This window comes from Telopea speciosissima, chromosome 10 (genome assembly GCF_018873765.1).
Source record: "Telopea speciosissima isolate NSW1024214 ecotype Mountain lineage chromosome 10, Tspe_v1, whole genome shotgun sequence".
Classification (NCBI taxonomy): domain Eukaryota; kingdom Viridiplantae; phylum Streptophyta; class Magnoliopsida; order Proteales; family Proteaceae; genus Telopea; species Telopea speciosissima.
The window spans coordinates 44816039-44835943 of record NC_057925.1 but is presented as its reverse complement, the minus strand read 5'-3'; the positions used below and the strand labels follow the sequence as shown (position 1 = coordinate 44835943).

Below are 19905 nucleotides of genomic sequence, written 5' to 3'. Positions count from 1 at the left end.
GGTTTTATAAGCAGCCAGTGGGTTTAGATTGTAATGGGTCGTTTGCATTCAGTCTCTTATCAAATTCTAATTAATGGTGCTCCTAGAAGATCAATCTCTCCAAGTTGGGGAATACGTCAAGGGGACCCATTATCACCGACGTTGTTCGTTTTTTGTTCACATGCTCTTAGTTATTTGTTGTTAAAGGCATAATCTGAACAACATATTCATGGGACCAAAGTTCGTAATCGGGCCCCATCGGTTACACATCTACTGTTTGCAGATGAGCCTAACTTTTTTTCGAAGGTAAATATTGAGGAAATACACTATTTGAGAGATGTATTACCTCTCTATTGAAAGGTATCGAATCGATCCATTAATTTGAAGAAATCATCCTTGACTTTTTCTCCTAATACTCATCCCCTCTCCTAATACTCATCCAAAGTTGAAGCGGTGATTATCTAGGATCTTGAAGATTCCTTATAATTTAGGACCGAGGAAGTATTTGGAATTACCTACAAATTTTGGAGTCTCAAAGGTTGCTCTCTTTAAAGACATCACTACCAAGATTGAGGGGGAGAATACAAGGTTGGAAGTCTAAACTTCTATCACATGCAGGTAAGGAAGTTTTGTTAAAATCAATCATTTTCTCTATGGGGAATTATGCTTCTATGCACTTAAATTGCTAGCATCACATCACTAGAATGTTTGAAAGATTTCCTCCATTTTTTTTTTCTGGGGTGATAATGAAGGCCACATACATTGGATTTCATAGGATCGATTATGACGATTGAAGGAAAAAGGAGGTCTGGATTTTGGGGACTCTACTCTACAAAACCCTGCTTTATTGTCTAAACTGCTTTCAAACTTTGGTCAGAGCCGGACTTTTTACTTTCACAGTTTATGAAAGCTATTTACTATCCAAGATCTGATTTTTTTTAATCCACTAGTGGCCATGATCCTAGTTGGGGTTGATGGAGTATTTTGATTGAAAAGGATGTACTTGTTGATGGTTTCGGTTGGAGTATTGACAATGGCAATTCCATTAATCCATGGTTGGATAAATGATTGCCTAATCAAGTTGAAAGGAAATCAACCACATCTAAAATTTATAATCCTGATTTAAATCTGGTTTCTGATTTAATCGATCATTACAATATGACATGGAGGGATCTACTAAATCTTTATTTCTATCCTGGTGTTGTGGCAGCGATTCTGGGGATAAATCTTCGGCTTTTTCTAGGTGAAGATAAACTTCATTGGTGTGCCTCACGCAATGGAGACTTCACTATGAAGAGTGTACGTCTACCATTTATTATCCAATCAAAGATTATCCTTGGAATTACAGAGAGCTTCAACTTCTTCAACCTTATCTTATAGGCCCAGATACAGTGTGGAAGAAGACTATTTGGGGAAGCAAGACTCTTCAAAAAATCCAATGATTCCTTTGGAGATCATGTGCTTCAGGTCTTGCAACATGTGAAAGCTTTAAGATGCTGTCAGATATGATGTAGATCATGTTTGGCTGTGGTTTAGGTTATATTGTTTCATCTCAAACAGATTCACAATTGGCATCTTTCATTAAAGAATGGAGATATTTTGCTAATTGTGGGAAGGAACGTAGCAGTCGTCTTATTTCATTTCCTTCTTTTATTTTATGGTACATCTGGCTTTCTAGATGTGACTATGTTTTTGGAAAGCATATTTGGAGCCCAGAAGATGTAATTCTGTTCTCTACTAAAGTGTATGAAGTGTTTCAAAGTGTGTCACCAATCCTGAATATTAGTTGTGATACTGATAAGAAGAAGATAGATTGTAGAATTCTGTAGTTGTTTGTTTTTTTCATTGTAATTGTATATGGAATATATACATAAAAGAGGATGAATATACAGGGAATGATGGAAGAAAATAATCCTAAGATTACTCTTAAACATTGATTGAGAATTGAGAGGAAAAAAATTAGGAAAGATTTGATGAAGAATCATATCCTAATACTCCCCCTCAAGTTGGAGTATGGAGTTCACAAATGCTCAACTTGGACTTCAAAAATTGGAATTGTTCCCTGCCAAGAGATTTGGTGAATAAACCGGCTATTTGGTCTGTAGTTGCTATTTTTGTTGGCCGTATTATCCCTTGTTGATGTTTTTCACGAATCACATGACAATCAATTTCGATGTATTTAGTGCGTTCATGAAAGACCGGATTCGAGGCAATGTGAAGAGCAGTTTGGTTGTCACAGTATAAAGGTGTCAGAGTGAGAATGGGAATACCAAGATCTTTGAATAAGAAGGACAACCAAGTGAATTCGCATGTGGCAACCGCCATTGCACGATATTCAGCTTCAGCCTAGAACTGGGACACCGTAGCTTGTTTCTTAGTCTTCCAAGAGATGGGACATGATCCCATAAAAATGCAGTATCCAGTGGTGAAACGCCTAGTAGTAGGACAAGAGGTCCAATCAGAGTCGTAATAGGCTCGAAGCTGAAGTGGTGATATAGAGGAAAAAAATAGACCTTGTCCTAGACTTGACTTAAGATAACAGAGTAGTTTATGAGCGGCATCCATATGTGGTTGTTGGGCTGATACATAAATTGGCTAAGGATATTGATAGTGTGTACAATGTCTGGTCGAGTGATTGTCAAATAAATCAAACGACCAACGAGACGATGATAAGAGGAAGGATCAGCCAATATATCACCAGTTGAGTTCCTTAATTTAATATTTTGTTCCATCGGGATATCTGAGGGACGAGTGCTAGTGAAACCACAATCAGCCAAGATGTCAAGGATATAATTTCTTTGATTAAGATAAAGTCTTTTGTTGGAACGGGCCACTTCAATTCCAAGGAAGTATTTCAAATGTCCAAAATCCTTGATATGGAATTGACGATGAAGAAATTGTTATACTTGCTCGATCAAGAGAGTGCTGGAACCGGTGATGATTATATCATCCACATATAAGATTGGAGTAAAGATTTGATGAAGAATCATATCCTAATAGATACATCTACCGATGAACTGCCAAGTTGGACTTTTCTTTGGACTCTTCCTCTAGATTGGATCAAAGTGACTTCTAATGCAATTAAGTTTCCAATCACGCTCTAACAAAGGGGGACTTGGTTTTGTCTTTTGGAACCAAAAAGGTCATGTTCTTCGTGCTATCTCTGTGCCTGTAGATTTCAACACTATCATCGAGGTAGAGGCTTTGGCAATAAGATATGCACTATTGGTGGGGATCTTAGAGGGATATTATCAACTTACGGTGGAATCAGATCATAAAGATATTGTCCTCTATCGTCAACGTAGAGGAAGTCCTTCACCACTGGTTATCAAACCTATTTTGGATGATGTTATTCACCTATTTTCTTACTTTATCTCATGTAGTTTCTCATATATTCCAAGAGAACAAAATAGCTTTGCTAACTCTTCGGCATGGAAGGCTCTGTCGGTAACGACAATGTGACCTAATTCTGCTCTATAGATTATGGAGTTAGTTTCTTCTCCATCCCATGTGTAATACACGTTGATCTCAATAATAAATCTGTCTTCTTGGGTCTAAATTCTATTATGGTTTTTTTTTTATTTTTTCATTTGTTTTAAATAGAAACAAGATTCATATATGATATCAATCACTTGTAAAAATATTTGGATAATTTACACATACCATCCCTACGGTTTAACGAAAGTATAATTTTACCCCCCAGTTTTGGAAAATTCTATGTACCCCTTGAAATTTACAAATGCTAACAAATACACCCATTCCGTCAGTCTTAAAAACATGGTGTGAAATGACAAAATTACCCTTGCAAAGAAAAAAAAACCTGCAACTCATCTTCCCCAATTGATGAGTTGCAGGTTTTATGCAGAAACCAAAACTAATAGAGAGCTCTGTATCTGAAAACAATTGCTAACAAAGCCATGGCAGTCTCCCACTCCCCCACCCCACCCCACCCCACACAGCAAGCAAGCCAGCAAACCACGAGAGTTGCAGGCTTATTTTCAAGAAAGTAAGCCCCAAATTTGCTAATAACAGATAATAACAATAACGAAAATACTTTATTGCCAATTTCTTTGAGGTAGCCTTACAAACAGAAAATCCCTCGAGAAATTGGACGAGACGCATCTTAGTTTCTCTTTCTTGAAGAGAGGTTTGAGTCTCACTCCTCTCTCTCTCTCTCTCTACACTTTGATTTGCTATTTCTGAAATTTGTGCTTTAATGGCGAACAGCAATCTATCTCGACGGATTATCAAGGCATGTCTCGATCCTGTACTTTGATCCCTTTTTTAATTTCTCTGATCGCATACCCAATCTTGCCGTTGGTTGATTCTTGAAAATTTTCATGAAAGAAAACCTTTTTCATGATTTTTCCGTTGTTGAAGATTTTTTTTGACGATCTTCTGTTCCCTTCTTTTTTTCCCCTTTGATTGAGTTTCTGATTCTAGGGTTTGGTAAATATTCTTTGGTGAATCATAAGATCGATACTGTGTGACTCTTTTTGGATGATCGAGTTTGATCTCAAGAAACAAACACCAAACACAAAACACAGAAAGAGATAATTGGGAGGATGAAACACAATTAATTACGCATTGTTTCTTTGTCTATTAATTAGAACTTCTATCTATATGAGTCCTGAGAATATTGATCGATTAAACAGAACAGAGAATAACTTTATAAAGGAATAAAACTTTACCTTTAATCTGCTTCGTTAAATTCTAAAAGGAGTTGTTTCATTGGATGCTTATGATTCTTACCAAAAAAATTTGGATGCTTATGAAAGTTGCGTATCGTATCGTTGTAGATTTACAATAAAAGCACAATATTACTTTCCATCCAGGATAGAATTAATACTTCATCGAATTGATCCTTCTGCTGATTTCAATCTCTCTCTCTCTCTCTCTCTCTCTCTCTCTCTCTCTAAAGCTCTCTCCCTCAAAGTCCAAAAGAAAGAAAGTGGAGGGAGCACTCCTTTCGATCTGCATCGTCTGTTGGTACTTAGATTCTAAAGTCATTCATACCATGCATTGGGTGCGTAAAAGATTTTGGTTTCTGCATAACACCTACAATTCATCGATTGGGAAAGATGAGTTGAAGGTTTTTTTATTTTTTTATTTTTCTTTACAAGGGTAATTTTGTCATTTTAATCTATGTTTTTAGCACTGTTAGTCATAAACTGACGGAATACGTGTATTTATTAACATTTGTAAACCTCATGAGGGTATACAGAATTATCCAAAACTGAGGGTCAAATTATACTTTCGTTAAACCTCATAGGGGTGGTATGTATAAATTACCCAAAATATTTTTGTATTAAAAAAAACAAAAAATAAAAATGATACTAAAAAGACCCTTAATTTCAAAGTCAAACTACTCCATACGATCCTGCATTGATTTTTACCCCTAACCATTAAATTCTTCATTAAAATTGAATTGAATCGAGTTTTCATTTACCATGGATGAAGGAAAGAATCTCTTCATCAATTACCATTATTGGCCATGAGTGGTTGCGAGAAAACAATAATTAAAAGGTATTTCGTACCTCCAACAAACAAGGGGAGAATTAATAATGACATTAAACTGGTTTATTTGGAAGGCTCGAAACCAACTAATCTTCCACAACCAATGTTGGTCTCCTTAGCAAGTGATCTCTATGGCTGAAAAGGCTTTCAATGAATTCTCTGAGGTTTGTTTTAAGTCTAATTCAGTCCATGCTACAGTTTCAGTTTGTTCTCCTCTCCGTCTTTGCGGCTGGTCCCCTCCTGATGATCCTTTTGTGAAGGTAAATTGGGATGCAGCCTGGGTGAAGAAGACCAATAGAGGGGGGTTTAGGAATCATCATCAGGGATCATCTTGGGATTCCCCTTCATGCCTTTACTGCGGGTTTTGATGGTGTCTCAAGTCTTTTCGCTGAAGCTGTTGCTGTTAGAACTGGGCTTCTTCAAGCGGCGAAGTGTGGTTTCTCTTCCATTGTGGTGGAGTCGGATTGCTCAAATTTGATCTGCCAAATTAACTGTAAAAGCTTCGATTTGGAGATCAGTGGGGTGGGATTTGATATCCTTCAGCTTCAAGGTTCCTTTGCTGCTTGGTTTTTTAGGTTAGTTCCAAGGTCGTCTAATTCAGTTGCAGACTCCTTGGCCCGGTCGGCCTTTTCGCATGAATCCCCGATTGCTTGGCCAATTATCTCTCAATGGCTGATAAATCTTTGTAATTTAGATGTCACTGCTTGTATCGATTCGGTTTCTCAATGAATTTGCTTTTTATCACAAAAATAAATAAATAAATAAAAAAGGGAAAACTTTCTCCAATTTGAAATGCTAACTGCACGCACATTGGAGTGAGTAATAACTAATAAGAGACTGAGAGAGTTGGTACTCAAACCCAGCTCAATTTTTTTCATTTCTGTGCACTAAGTGGGCCAAGGTAACCCTATTAAAGAATTGGACCAGCCTGGCCCAACTTGTACTGGCTCTACTAGATATTTATCGTTTTTTTTTTTTGGAGTTGGGGTTGTTCTACCGGTCCTACTTAGTTCAATTGCCATTTTCTTTCTGTTGCAAAGGAATCGATAGCTTTCGATAATCCAATTTGATCCAATCAATTATTAGAAAGTCATACAACTTATCCATAAAAATGAAAGCGAAGAGAGCAAGAGAGAGAGAGAGAGAGAGAGAGAGAGGGAAAGGATGAGAATTGAGAATAGACCTTTCGCCTGCTTTAAAGGATAGTAAAGCGTGGAATATTTCAACAGCACCACGTGGCTCGTTTATACCTAATTATTCTGGCCACGTCTACCACCATTAAAGCACCCCTCTCTCTCTCGCTCTCACTCTCTGTTTCACCTTCTTCATCACTTGCTCTTTTAAGTAGAACACCACCCCCACCCCCTGATTGCTCTTCATAAGGCCAAGAACAAACGAAGAAAGGAAGAAAGAAAGGAGGAGGAACCATGGGTCAGCATCATCTTCTCCAAACAGTTTCATGGTTAAGTTCGTCGCTGCCCAGGCCAGTACTTTTGACATCACCATCGCTCCAGAGGCACCTCATCAAGGTACCCACTTCTTGAAGTAAAACTATTTGCGTTCACCACATACCCTTTTCGCCGATCTTCTTTTAATTTTTTATTTTGAGTGGAGGGTTGGGTTTTTTTTTTTGGTAAACTGGAGGGTTGGGTTGAGGTTGAGGTTGGTTTGGTTTGAAATTTTGAATTCTTCTCTGTTTCTATTTCTATTTCTTATGCCATCTGCGCGTACGTACATCTGGTTACCTTCTAATTAGAAGAAGAAGAAAAAAGATGGAAAAGAGGAGAGAGGGATGGGCATGTGACTGATTTGATTCATTCTTGCAAGTACTTCTATAATTCCATGCAATGTGTTTGATGAATTGTTTGTTTCAGAGATACACTGAGAGCAAGGAGAGCGATGGACATGTAATCGGAGAGAAAGGGAGGTCGACGGCGGAAGAGTTCAGTAGGGTAGCTAAGGAAAAGGCAGAGTCGGTGAGTCGAACTGCTAAGGAAACATTGGAAGGCGTAAAAGAAGCTATGGTGGGTTCCACTGACGATGAATCCCCGAAGCAGGAATACAAGAAGCCTGTGGAGAAGGGTAATTACGACAATATGGGTCGCCAGGATTAGTCATTATAAATAGCAGCAGTTGAGATTGTATTATACTGAAATAACGCAGGTAGATAACAAGACTTGGATTTGATGATATCGCCCGTGAATTTCTCTATGATGATATTTTGTTCAATTTGGATCTTGTACCATGCAGTTGTCCGTTCTGTCTGTGCTGCGCAGACATAGAGCCGTATGCAAAGACTGCCTTACCTCTACTCTTCTACTTGGGCAAAGCGTTCGGACAAAGGTAAAGCAGTCTTTGCGTGTGACTCTATTCCTGCACAACATAGGCAGAACGGACAGCTGCATCGTAGACAATCTGGATCATATTTTGTTTGGATTTATTAGAGGGCCGGAAAGAAAATTTACCTCTATTGTAGAGGACTGAAAGCTATGATTCCCTCGTTAGTGGAAAAAGGAAAAGGCAAAAAAGGTATATCTTTGGTCATGTGAGGGCCGAGGGGTGATATATCCTAGATGGTCCCCAAATGGTTCCCTAGCGCGACTTTGGGCTTCACATCAGGTCCAAGCTCTATGGTCCCATTCTTGTCAAGCTTTCTAACGTGGCTTATAGGGTATACTCATTATCGATATGATTCTCCCTTATAATCAATAAATAGAATAATAAATAAGGTAGTTTATCCCATGTAATAATGGAAAGTGATATTTTCAAAAGGGTTATCTTTCGTAGCATTAAAGGGAGTGGAGTGGAGTGGAGTGGAATGTTTCACTATGATTTTTTTGCATATATTTATTTTCTCTTAACTTTGTTCATTATATTGACGTATAGCAAATATAAGAATTTCACAAAGTACGAAAATTGTGCTAAATCCTTGTGTTTTGAGTCTAGTTCTTTTGCACGTACGTACAGGTGGTGCACATACATGTGAGAGGTAATCATTTGTCCCAGTTTTGCCATTCAAAAGGGGAAGAGGGGTATTTATGAAAGCAAAAGGACAAGTGGTTGTCTCTAACATGTACGTTCACCTACACGATGATCTATTCTCACGTGGTTCCCCCTCCCTCACGGACTTGGGTTTTTTTCAATTGTGGCGGGAGTTGGAGGATCCAGCCCAACAATACAAGAGGTGTTTGGGTCATTTCACAGGTGAGTCCTATGTGGGTTCTCCTCCCGCTGTTGCTAGAGCTAGAGGATCCAGTCAGCAAAAACGGATTTTTATCGCCCCCAATGCATGATTCCCCATTGTAGATCCAGTGCACCCCTAGGAGGATGACATGTGTCAAATGACCATCCAACGGTCCAAATTAAAATTCCTTGAAAGAACCTCAAAAGACTTCACTCCATTCACCATCTCTCTTCTCCATGAACGACGACCAAACCAGACTCTGATTTCGCACTTACCTCTCCAGGCTCTCTCACGTCGGCGCACCTTCACACGACGGAGCGACGAGATTGAATCGAACTTCTTGGGTTTAGAATCTCTAACTCCCTCTCTGCCAAACTCTGATTACAATCGTTCATCTTCCTAGCACAAACGAATCTCGTCCCTCTACAACTCATATATTCATGTTGGCTCCTTTGTAGCGCGACAAGGAGTGTAGCGCACCATCTGACGGCCTGTAGTGCTTGGGCACGCAACCTACCTTACGACACCCTATCTATGTGTTTGGCTACGTGCCTAAGCGCTACAGGCCACCGGATGGTGCGCTACACTCCCTGTCGGTCGCTCTATAGAGAACCCAAATCCTATTCTACCAGTATTTCTTATTCCTGGGCTCAGCTTCCAACACTTCGGATAAATCAATCCAACTTAAGATCATAAGAAATAGAGGATCTATACAGCAATCATATCAACACGATTTCTCTCTCCCTCAATTTCCTCAATTTCCCCTCTCAGATGATCAACACATGGCATCCTAAAATTCAACGGTCATTTTTAAAATTGAATTTCTTTTCCCCTAAAGTGAGAGGATATCTTGTCTCTCCTCTTTCCCGCACATCTCTCTCTCCACTCCACCCTCTCTGAGAAAGGTGCGAACCTCTCTATCACTGCAAACATATTTGCTGGAGACATAAAGTCAGAGATCTGCAACCTGCGCTACCACCACTCCTCCCACTCTCAGAGAGAACCTCTCTCTTGCTCCTCTCGCTTTCCCCAGCCGTTCTCACCATCTCACTTTGTCGGAGTACCCTGCAGCTGTGACCATCACACCACAGGAGAAGTTCTCTCTCCTCTCACTCCTCTACATATGTCGGAGTACCCATCGGAGAAGGCTTCATTCTACATTCGCATCTATCTCTGCCGTAGTAACCAAACCCCACCATTGTAAATCCCTTCAAATTACTTTCTCTCATTATACATATATTATGAATGAAAAAATTACTGAAATAAACAGAAACAGACTGTGTCCTTGCGTGCCTTGTTATTCATAGAAAGGTGATGGATTGCTTCATTGAAAGTGGGTTCTTTCAAGCTATCCATATATGGGCCTTCACTGTGTCCTTTGTGTGCCTTGATATGGCTTCCGATTTGTTGCTGGAATTTCGATCTGCTCATCTTGTATTAATCCATCATTTTGCCAGTTTTGGTTGGGTCCCAGGGCTGATTCAGTGTTTTGGTGAATACCCAAAACATATACTAGTTGCTAGGAAAAGAGAAACCAATGATTAATTATATTGGATTAACCTAACATGGTTTTAATTGATGTAGGTGAATCTTTAGCTCAAAAAGGTCGAGCAATTGATTTTTTATCAGGAAATAATGGTTTGAGTCTATCAAAACTCTCATATTAATTAATTAATGAATTTTCTTTCAAATTCTGACCTTGGAATTGTTGTTTTCCTTTCAGAGTTACCTTTTTATTCCCTGTCATTGACTTGCTGTTAAGTTTATTACCTATTGCTATTAAGAGACTTGTGCATCTGTGTGGTGTTTGTAAAGGTGAGTACCCACTAAGAATATAGGGGGAAAAAATAAAATTAATTAATACAAAGAATGGGTTGGTTCAACTCCACTGTAACTTAATTTTTCTTTTATTATATTTTTTCTTCATTCACAAGGGCCACTATTGTCACCACATGAGTTCTCATGAAGATCTTATAAAAATAAGTTCTCATTCAAAGAAAAGGTTCAGAAACAATCATGGGTCCTCCTTTTTATTATATCTTTCTTCTCTTTCTGGTAGGTTAGAGGACATGCATGTTGAACAAGTGTGTGTCCATCAAACCCGGTTTGATCCGGTTCAACCGGTTCACTTTTGTATTGAACTTTTATACATTTTAGTTTGATATTGTCACATGCGATATAAACTTTTTGAGCATTATGTATCCCTAAGTTTTACTTAAAATGGTAGTCACGACTAGGGTTTGGGCTGGGCACCCTTATCATATGGTCGTCACATTGGGTATGCCTAGACATGTGATGTCAGGGTACGAATGCGCGAGTGCTCACATGTTTGATGTGTGCATTGGCGAAAAATCTACTTTGTCGATTCCCTCATGTATTATTGCCAGATGTAGGAAGGGATAAACATGTGTCATCGACATCCTATGCTTGAGGGAACCCTATCACTGCAAAATGTGATTGCATTCTTTGATTCATCAATGACTGAAACTCAAGCGAGTCGAAGCCGGTGTTCTGGGAATGCGTGAACACTTTGTGAGTGAAGGAATTATCCAACATGGTCTCCACTACCCGATTGGGGAACACCAAGATTGAGACTGTCTATGTATGGTCGGATCAGAATCTGGATCCAGTGCTGTTTTGGAAATGGTTTTGCAAAAATCTATTTTACATAAAATGATAGATTATATATAATTATTTGAACAAAATGTTTTATCGAGTTTTGCGGGACCCGATCAGATGCACAGATGCTCTTATATGGACATGTACTATGGATTGGGGTTTGGCAGTACATGTGTACATGCCCTATAGATTCCATAATGATGGTGTTGATTAGTGGGGGGGTTGTCTATGATAAATAGTTATCATATAGGGAGTTATTTGGAATTTGCGGTTTTAATTAATACTTTATTTAATTAATGGATATGGTGCTAATTGTAATTATCCATTAATAATTAAATAAAGTAATTAATTAATACTTTCCCTATTAGATTCTGCTTCTTCACCTGTGTAGGACTCTGAGTTTAAACAGAACTGCCAAACAGAGAGAGAGAGACAGACAGACTCTCACTGGGATTAAAGTAATCCATCATGGTTCTAATCAAACTCTTATCTATATAAGGGGACCAAAACGCAGAGGGGGCAGACAGTGCTCCATGTTTTTAGCAGACCCCCTCTCTCTCCTGCTTTTTTGTCTCTCTCTCTCTCCCTCTGGTGATCTTTCTTCTTCTTCTTGCTTCTCTCATCTGTGTTTGAGAGTTAGGGTTTGAGAAACCCTAAATCTGTGCTGAAGAGGTTGAGAGCATCTGAGATTGGCTTGAAGAACCTTGGTAGCACCATTGGAGGTTCAAATCTGTTTGCTAGGAGCGCTCACTGGAGGAAGAACCACTGTCTATTGGAGGAGCAACACTTGAGGCTCACCAGGTTAGCAGTTCTTTATTAATTCCTTCAGTTGTTTAATTATTAATATTTATGGGATGCGAAAGAAACTCGAATCGATTATTTTTCGCTGCGCATTCGAGTATGGGATGGATCCCTCTTGCCATGTGATGGACTAGAGATGAATTTCTCCATCCCTATTGTGGTGATAAATTTTATGGGACACAATAGGGAAGGAGAAACCCTAATAGGGATGCACCAGGGTTCCCATGGGCGACCATGGGAAACCCTAAAAATTAAATAAGGCACCCATGAGACACCATGGGATAACCCAGGGGGTGCAATACTCTAATTGGTTTATAATTGGTTTCCCTAGGGAGCCATGATTTGATCCTTGGACCGTAGTTATGCCTACAATGCATGCCTCAATACATGTAGTGGCAAAGATATCCAAATAAGATAATAACATTAAGGGAGAATGTTCTCTGTGCTGCAGCGCAGGCTACGCTCAGGCACATGGGCCTACCACTTAGGGGGGGCATGGTGGTCATTGTGCCTACCCCCCATGTGCCTGGGCGCAGCCTGCTCTGCGGCACAGAGAACAGCGCCCATAATATTAAACAGTTGCAAGAATCTGAAACATGAAATTAAGAAAGATACTACTAAGCCCTTGATATTTAAATTAATTCTTTCATTAGTTAGCCGCAGTACATGGAGAGGAATGAAGTGAATAATATAGAGAAGAAGAATACAAAATACCTATTCCATTGGTGTAACACAAGGGTTCTTTTCTGATTCTTCGTATCTATTGATTAATCTATCTCTCTCTATACACAATTAGAAGTAGTCAAAATGGTGAGGGATCTGATAAGTAGCTTCTCTTTCTTTGAATTGACACTTGCTGATATCTTTTCCATAATTGTTCAGTCACTGCAAGCAGCGACAGAAATGAAGGCACCAAGTCCACTAACCATGGATCCACCGCTACCTGGTATAGGTGCTGGAGGAGGAGCTGAGGTTTCTGCAAATAGAAATCAATTAAAACCATCAAAGCTCAGTGATTTCATCAATGAAATATAGGAAATGAAAACATAACACATTGTTTGCGTATAAAACGTCTCTTTATTTAGATCAAAGAGCATTAAGAAATTACCAGGTTGAGGTGGGTTACACACTGGAGTAGCATCAGAGGCTGCAGGAGGTGCTGGCTTTGCTACAAATGCAACATTAAAATTTTAAGATAATCCATCCTTCAAAACCATCTAGGCATTATGAAAGACACTGATAGTCAAGGAACATCAAGAAGTAAACATGGAAAGCTTAAAAGAATAAATTATGTCACTGGTTGTTGATGCAAACCCGAGAAGGTAAGCAAGCCAAGATCGAATCTGGAAGAGGGTTTTGATTTGAATCTAATTTGAGTGGGTTATGGGTAGGTATGATGGAGGTTGATGGAGGGTACGTGGCTGGAAGGAATGGGTGATGAAGATGAAGGAGTCCCACCTTGATCCCACTTGAGTCTCACTAGCAAAAGTTCAAAGAGAGTTTTGTTTTCAATTCATGGGTGCTTTTGAGAGCAGCTAGGACTTGCATTATATAGAAATAGAAATCTTGAGTACAACACAAAACATTAAAAGAATCTTATAATTCCAAAAACCCCTTTGAAATTCCCCATACATAGATAACAATTCCTAGACATAGAAAACTAAACAAAAAACAATTGATGACACACTGAATAAAAGATAAATAACAAAGTGGGCAGCATAGAGAAATAAAAGCAATATCTCAGCATCATACAGTACTATCAAGATCAATTGATGTTTCTAGGCGGTACTCAAAAAAATACAGCCACATGTGTAGGGGTTCCCCTACATCAGCAGCACTGTAGGTGTAGGGATTGCCCTACACCAGCAGAAAATCGTGGGTTGTTAGGTCTTATTTTAGGGAAATGTTCTCTGCACCAGGGGTGCAAGATGTGCATAGACACATGGAGGTGGGCGAAATGATCGCCCCATGGCACTGTGGTGCAGAGAACATTGCCCCCTTATTTTATTAGACTTTTATTTAGTTCTTATTTTATGTTGAATTGTATTCTTATTTGGATTCTAACTTCTATTTTCTAGTTTTTGTCTCAGTCCTTAAGGTTATAAATATTTAATTGCTCTGTTTTGAAGAAATAAAATTGTTGTTGTTGGCAATCAAAGTCAGGGATGTAACGAACACTCGAAAATCGGAATTTGGTTCATCCGCATCCATTTAGGGATATCTGTATTCAATTATGAAATATCTGAATCCGATCACATCCTATTCATATCCGATCCGTATTCAATCCGTTTACATCTCTAGTTTCCAAGTTACTAATGCTATAGTTTCAAATCTCCATATCAAGCCATCAGAATTCAAAAAAAAATTGAGAACAAGTTCCTACCAATATCCTCTCAACCCGGTCCAAATCTGGAGTTCATCCGCTGGCTGGTTTGGTAGTTATTCACTAAACTTTTAATTTTGAGTTTAGCTTCTAATTTGGTAAACTGATGATTAAGACCTTTATTGGTGGGACTATTTAGACCAGATCTCTCATTGGGAAATATCTAGGGTTAGGTTTACTGGTAATCTAGCCTTACATTATCCAAATTATGGTACAAATTCAATTATCAAAGTCAATCAGAAAGTTGTAGAGGATCAATGATTGATTCTAACAGTAAGTTCTTACTTTTACATAAAAAAATTATACGTATAAGTTAAATAATTTCCTGCAATATATTATGCTTCAAGCACTGCCAATTATTTAAATGTTAGGAACTTGACCAATACACCAAAAGCTCCAGAAGTGATGGTACGTGTTAAGTCAATCCCTTTAATCCTAATTTCACCTGAGCTCTATTTTGGTGAAAGGCCAGTCGCACCCTTTGAATAGTGGTCGATTTCAACTGTATTAAACACGTACCGTATCATTGCTGTGCGTATTTTATTGCATAGGATTTTTTAAAAGTATTATTGCCATATAATCCGTTTACTTGCCGTATGCATCCATACCCGTATTATTACCATTCCCGAACTAACTATGGTGGTACCCAGCTATATGTGGTGCACCCTCTGATTTTGTTGCATAAAACTCAAGTACGTTCTTGTTTGATATTCCTGTTATGGGCAGTACCTGCTGCCCCAAAAGCTTGGGTTGAACCATCTCAGATTTCAACTATTCAACTTGAAAGTACAGGCTCTGGTTCTTTACTTGATTGCAAGTCAACCTGTTGCAATAACCAATCCAAAACTAGAACCGGAAATAGGCTTGCAAAAATTTCCCACTGACAACTTAAAAATGAATTCATCAACTTTACAAGAGGTTGAAGGGAATGAAAAAATGGACAAAAATGTCTCAATTTATTAAAATGGAGTTCATGTAGACCATGGTGGTTCTGATTATCTTGTCTCTTTCAATAATGGCATTTCTATAAATATTGACAAGTGTTAAGAAATTGTTCTGGAACAAGTTTTTCCGAACTAATTACTGTTCTGTTTTTGTTTAGGGATCAGTTCTGGAACAGGTTTATCAAACGTTCATTGACAACAGAAGAACAGTCTTCTAGTACAGAAACAAGAAAAAAAAAACGTTTCTATCCAAAGAACAGGAAAACAGCACAGAAACGTTACCAAATACTGCGATCGGTTTTTAACTGGCTCTATCTTGCTTGTGAGGAAACTCTAAGAACAGAAACAAAGAGAGAAGAGTAGAAGACTGCAGAGCGATAGAGAGGTAAAATGGCACCATCTTCGTCTTCTCTGATCGTTAGCTTCCTTCGCCAGAACATTCGTAGACTCCAAATCCCTTACCGACCTGGAAGAACTACACGAAATCTTGTCGTAGAAGGAGGAGGAGATGCAACACAACAAGAACCCCAAATCATGGATGGAAAGGTTCAGCTTCAATTCACAGAACAAATGGCGATTGAGGTCTGCAAGACCATACGAACACGACCCAGATGGGAACAGACACTCCTCTCTGATTTTCCCTCTCTCAGTCACAGTATGTTCAATCCTAACTGCGTTAGAGAGATCATTAAGCGTCAAAACAATGCTTTCCTGTCTTTCCGTTTCTTTCAATGGGTCTCCTCTCAGCCTGGTTTCTCTCCTGACCATCAATTGTGCTCTGTTCTCTTCGATACCCTCGTCGAAGCCAAAGCAACCAAAGCTGCAAAATCATTTCTTTTGAGTTTCCCTGGATTTCAACCCCAACCTTCTTCTTTGGAATCCTTCATTCGATGTCTCTGCGATGATGGAGAAATCTATGACGCTGTTGATGTGTTTTCGCGGCTCAAAAATGTCAACTTTGTGCCTTCTCTATCAGTTTGGAATTCAGCTTTATTGGGTTCTCTACGCATTGGGAAAACCGATCTGGTTTGGGATTTGTATGCTGAGATGATGGAATTTGGCTTTGTGGGCGATGTTGACACTGTTGGGTACCTAATCCGAGCCTTCTGTAAGGACAACAAGCTTTCCGAAGCTTATGAGCTTCTCCGGCAAGTGATTGAAGCTGGGCATACCCCGGATAATATTGCTTTCACCAAATTGATTTCTGGATTTTGCAAAGATGGTAATTACGTTAAGGTCTCAGAGCTTCTCCATTTAATGATAGCGAAGGATCGGCTTCCTGATATCTTCACTTATCAGGAAATCATTTATGGGCTCTGCAAGAACGGTATGGGGAATGAAGCTTTTCGGGTCTTCAGTGATCTCAAGGACAGAGGCTATGCTCTTGATAGAGTTATGTACACAACAGTGATTGATGGTCTCTGCAAGATGGGTAAATTAGGGGAAGCAAGAAAGCTTTGGTATGAGATGATTCATAAAGGATTCAAGCCAAATGAGTTTACATATAATGCACTCATGGATGGATACTGCAAGGCAGGTAATTTGGAAAAAGCCCAGGAGTTACGTGGGGAGATGAGTGATAGAGGATACAGAGAAAGCACGGTGAGTTATAACACATTGATTGCAGGATTTTGTCTACATGGGAGGACAGACAAAGCACATGAGCTGTTTGAAGAAATGCCCAATAAAGGTATCAACCGTGATGTAGTTACATATAATACTCTGATTCAGTGTCTTTGTAAGGAAGGGCAAGTAGTTGAGGCTATGAACTTGTTCAATGAACTTATGATGATGGATTTGCAACCATCTACTTCATCTTACACACCTCTGATTCAGGCTCTTTGTGAGGAGGGAAATGCACAGGAAGCAATAGAGTTGTGGAGAGATATGCAAAAGTGGAGTTTGGAGCCATTGGTCTGTACTCATGATTATATCATTACAGGATTGTGTAAGCAGGGAAATCCAACAGAAGGCATGGAGTGGTTGACTAAGATGTTAACAAGTAAGCTGAAACCTAGGAAGAAGACTTTTAACAGATTGGTTGATGCTCTCTCTTCAAATGATCGGTTTGATGATGCTTTGCTTGTTTTAGATTCTCTGTTTGGAATGGGTTATACTCTTGAGAAACCGGTTTGCCTTTCTTTAATTAGTCAACTTTGCAAAGAGAATTTGTGTCAAGCTCAGGAGGATATAGAGGCTGTTTTGGGAAGAGACTGAAGCCTCTTAAGATATCATAGCACAACATGGAGTGGTTGACTAAGATGTTAACAAGTAAGCTGAAACCTTGGAAGAAGACTTTTAACAGAGTGGTTGATGCTCTCTCTTCAAATGATCGGTTTGATGATGCTTTGCTTGTTTTAGATTCTCTGTTTGGAATGGATTATACTCTTAAAGAATCGGTTTGCCTTTCTCTAAATTAGTCAACTTTGCAAAGAGAATTTGTGTCAAGCTCAGGAGGATATAGAGGCTGTTTTGGGAAGAGACTGAAGCCTCTTAAGATATCATAGCACAACATGGAGTGGTTGACTAAGATGTTAACAAGTAAGCTGAAACCTTGGAAGAAGACTTTTAACAGAGTGGTTGATGCTCTCTCTTCAAATGATCGGTTTGATGATGCTTTGCTTGTTTTAGATTCTCTGTTTGGAATGGATTATACTCTTAAAGAATCGGTTTGCCTTTCTCTAAATTAGTCAACGTTGCAAAGAGAATTTGTGTCAAGCTCAGGAGGATATAGAGGCTGGTTTGGGAAGAGACTGAAGCCTCTTAAGATATCATAGCACAACAATTTTGTTCTTTTATTCTTCATTCTTTTTGGAAATCTGTAACTGGAAATTTGTAATTTATGTCAAGGATCTGGTTCTCCTACATGGATGTTATGGAAAGAATGTTCTAAACTGCCACCTATATCTGCCATGTGATAGGTGAGATGATGCTGAAATTTTGTAAATAGGTAGATTCCAAGGTTCCTGCTCACATGCCAAATTTTGTAACACTGATGCATCTGAACACCATGTTTATTCACAGTTCCTGCAAACAGGTCAGTTCTTAACCCTAATTTCCTGCACATGTTAGTGGACTGAGTCTGATAATTTTCTCTCATATCTGACTGGGATTTCAGATCAGGTTTTATATTTTTCAATCGCATATCCTATACTTCAGTTCTCTATTTTCAAGATTCAATCTTTGATCTGTTTTATGGGTTTTCTTCTGCAACTGAAACTCTTTGAATTCCTGAGTTTTGAATTGAGTTTTGATCAGAGCACATATTCAGGAATCGCATCTGATACTCTGTTGATCTCATTTTTCAAATTCAGTTTATATATATATATAGAGAGAGAGAGAGAGATTCTCAGAGTTCTATTAATATTCAAATTCCTGAAATTTTCAGTTTTGATCTTTGATTTCGCTTTCTGGTTTCAGAATACTATTCTGTGATTACTGCTGATTGTCTAATGATATTAAGTCTGAGTTTCCTTACTACTGTTTTTAATGTATTTACTTTTGTATGATGTTCTGAGATCAGTCCATATTCTGCTATCAGTTCTTGGTTCTAGAACAGTCCTAATCCAACTAGGATCTTTCATAACTTTGAATTACCGTTGGATTGGTTCCAGATTCTGATATTCTATTCTCTTAATAGAATAGGGTATTCCATCAAATTCTGAAGCGCATCTGATATTCTGAAATTATGTTAATGTTCACTCTTCAATTCTGGTCACTTCTACTTCACTGTGATTCTGGTTTCTTTGTGTTTCTGTTACTTAGTAACCCTAGGTGACTACAAACCCGTCACTCACCCTCCTTCCCACACTAAAAGTTCTTTTTTTCCTTAATGACTATATATTAAAGAGTAACAAAATCTTCAACAGTGAATTGTCAATGCTCTTAAAGGATCAACCAGAAGCACAAAACCAGTTGAAAGAAATTGTTATAAGACTCCAGGAACAAAAAAGCATAAAGAACCCTACTTCTTTGTCCAAACTTGGAAATGTAATCTTGCCCAAATATGAGTAAGATCCATGACTTCAACCAACAGTTTCATCAGTATTCAAAGTTCACAACTATAACTTCAAGGGACCTTCTAGTTTGGTTAGCTGGAAATGATCATCTCTGTTTTTGGGTGTATAAGAATCCCCCAAAACTTGCGAAGGTCATAAGTCATAACAGGTGGAACTTCACTAAATCTATTGGAAGCATAGTTGTAGTGAAGCATTGCAAATGTTACAAATGAAATCCAAATCCTTCCTCTTAGTTCAATTCCTAAATAAGGTTGATAAATATTTATTAAAAGAGCTTTTTCTCCTCTACATGTTTAACGTTTCCATTATTAGCAAGATAATTCATTGGCAAGTATGCACAAATGAAATATTTCAAAAGAGAAAAACTTAAAAATTCTCTCATTTAGAGGCAACCTGACTAGAAAATAATAGAAACATGAATTCCATGAACAGGATAAGAAGAGGAGGGAGAAAAGAAAA

General features: G+C 38.6%; 2 protein-coding genes across 2 annotated transcripts; both read left to right on the top strand.

Moving 5' to 3' along the window:
- Positions 1 to 6923: 6923 nt before the first annotated feature.
- On the top strand, positions 6924 to 7617 carry LOC122643625. Its single transcript, XM_043837232.1, has 2 exons — positions 6924 to 7025; positions 7371 to 7617. The coding sequence occupies exons 1-2, from the start codon at positions 6924 to 6926 to the stop codon at positions 7608 to 7610; spliced, it is 342 nt and encodes a 113-aa protein (XP_043693167.1). The 3' UTR covers positions 7611 to 7617.
- Positions 7618 to 15781: 8164 nt separating this feature from the next.
- LOC122644153 (pentatricopeptide repeat-containing protein At5g18950) lies at positions 15782 to 17665 on the top strand. Its single transcript, XM_043837770.1, has one exon. It carries the CDS (start codon positions 15818 to 15820, stop codon positions 17642 to 17644), a length of 1827 nt encoding a protein of 608 aa, XP_043693705.1. The 5' UTR covers positions 15782 to 15817; the 3' UTR covers positions 17645 to 17665.
- The last annotated feature ends 2240 nt before the right edge of the window (positions 17666 to 19905 follow it).

Coding starts and splice junctions, on each gene's coding strand:
- LOC122643625 (XM_043837232.1), top strand. CDS start 6,924: ATGGGTCAGCATCATCTTCTCCAAACAGTTTCATGGTTAAGTTCGTCG. Junction 7,026..7,370: donor TCCAGAGGCACCTCATCAAG/GTACCCACTTCT, acceptor TGTTTGTTTCAG/AGATACACTGAGAGCAAGGA.
- LOC122644153 (XM_043837770.1), top strand. CDS start 15,818: ATGGCACCATCTTCGTCTTCTCTGATCGTTAGCTTCCTTCGCCAGAAC.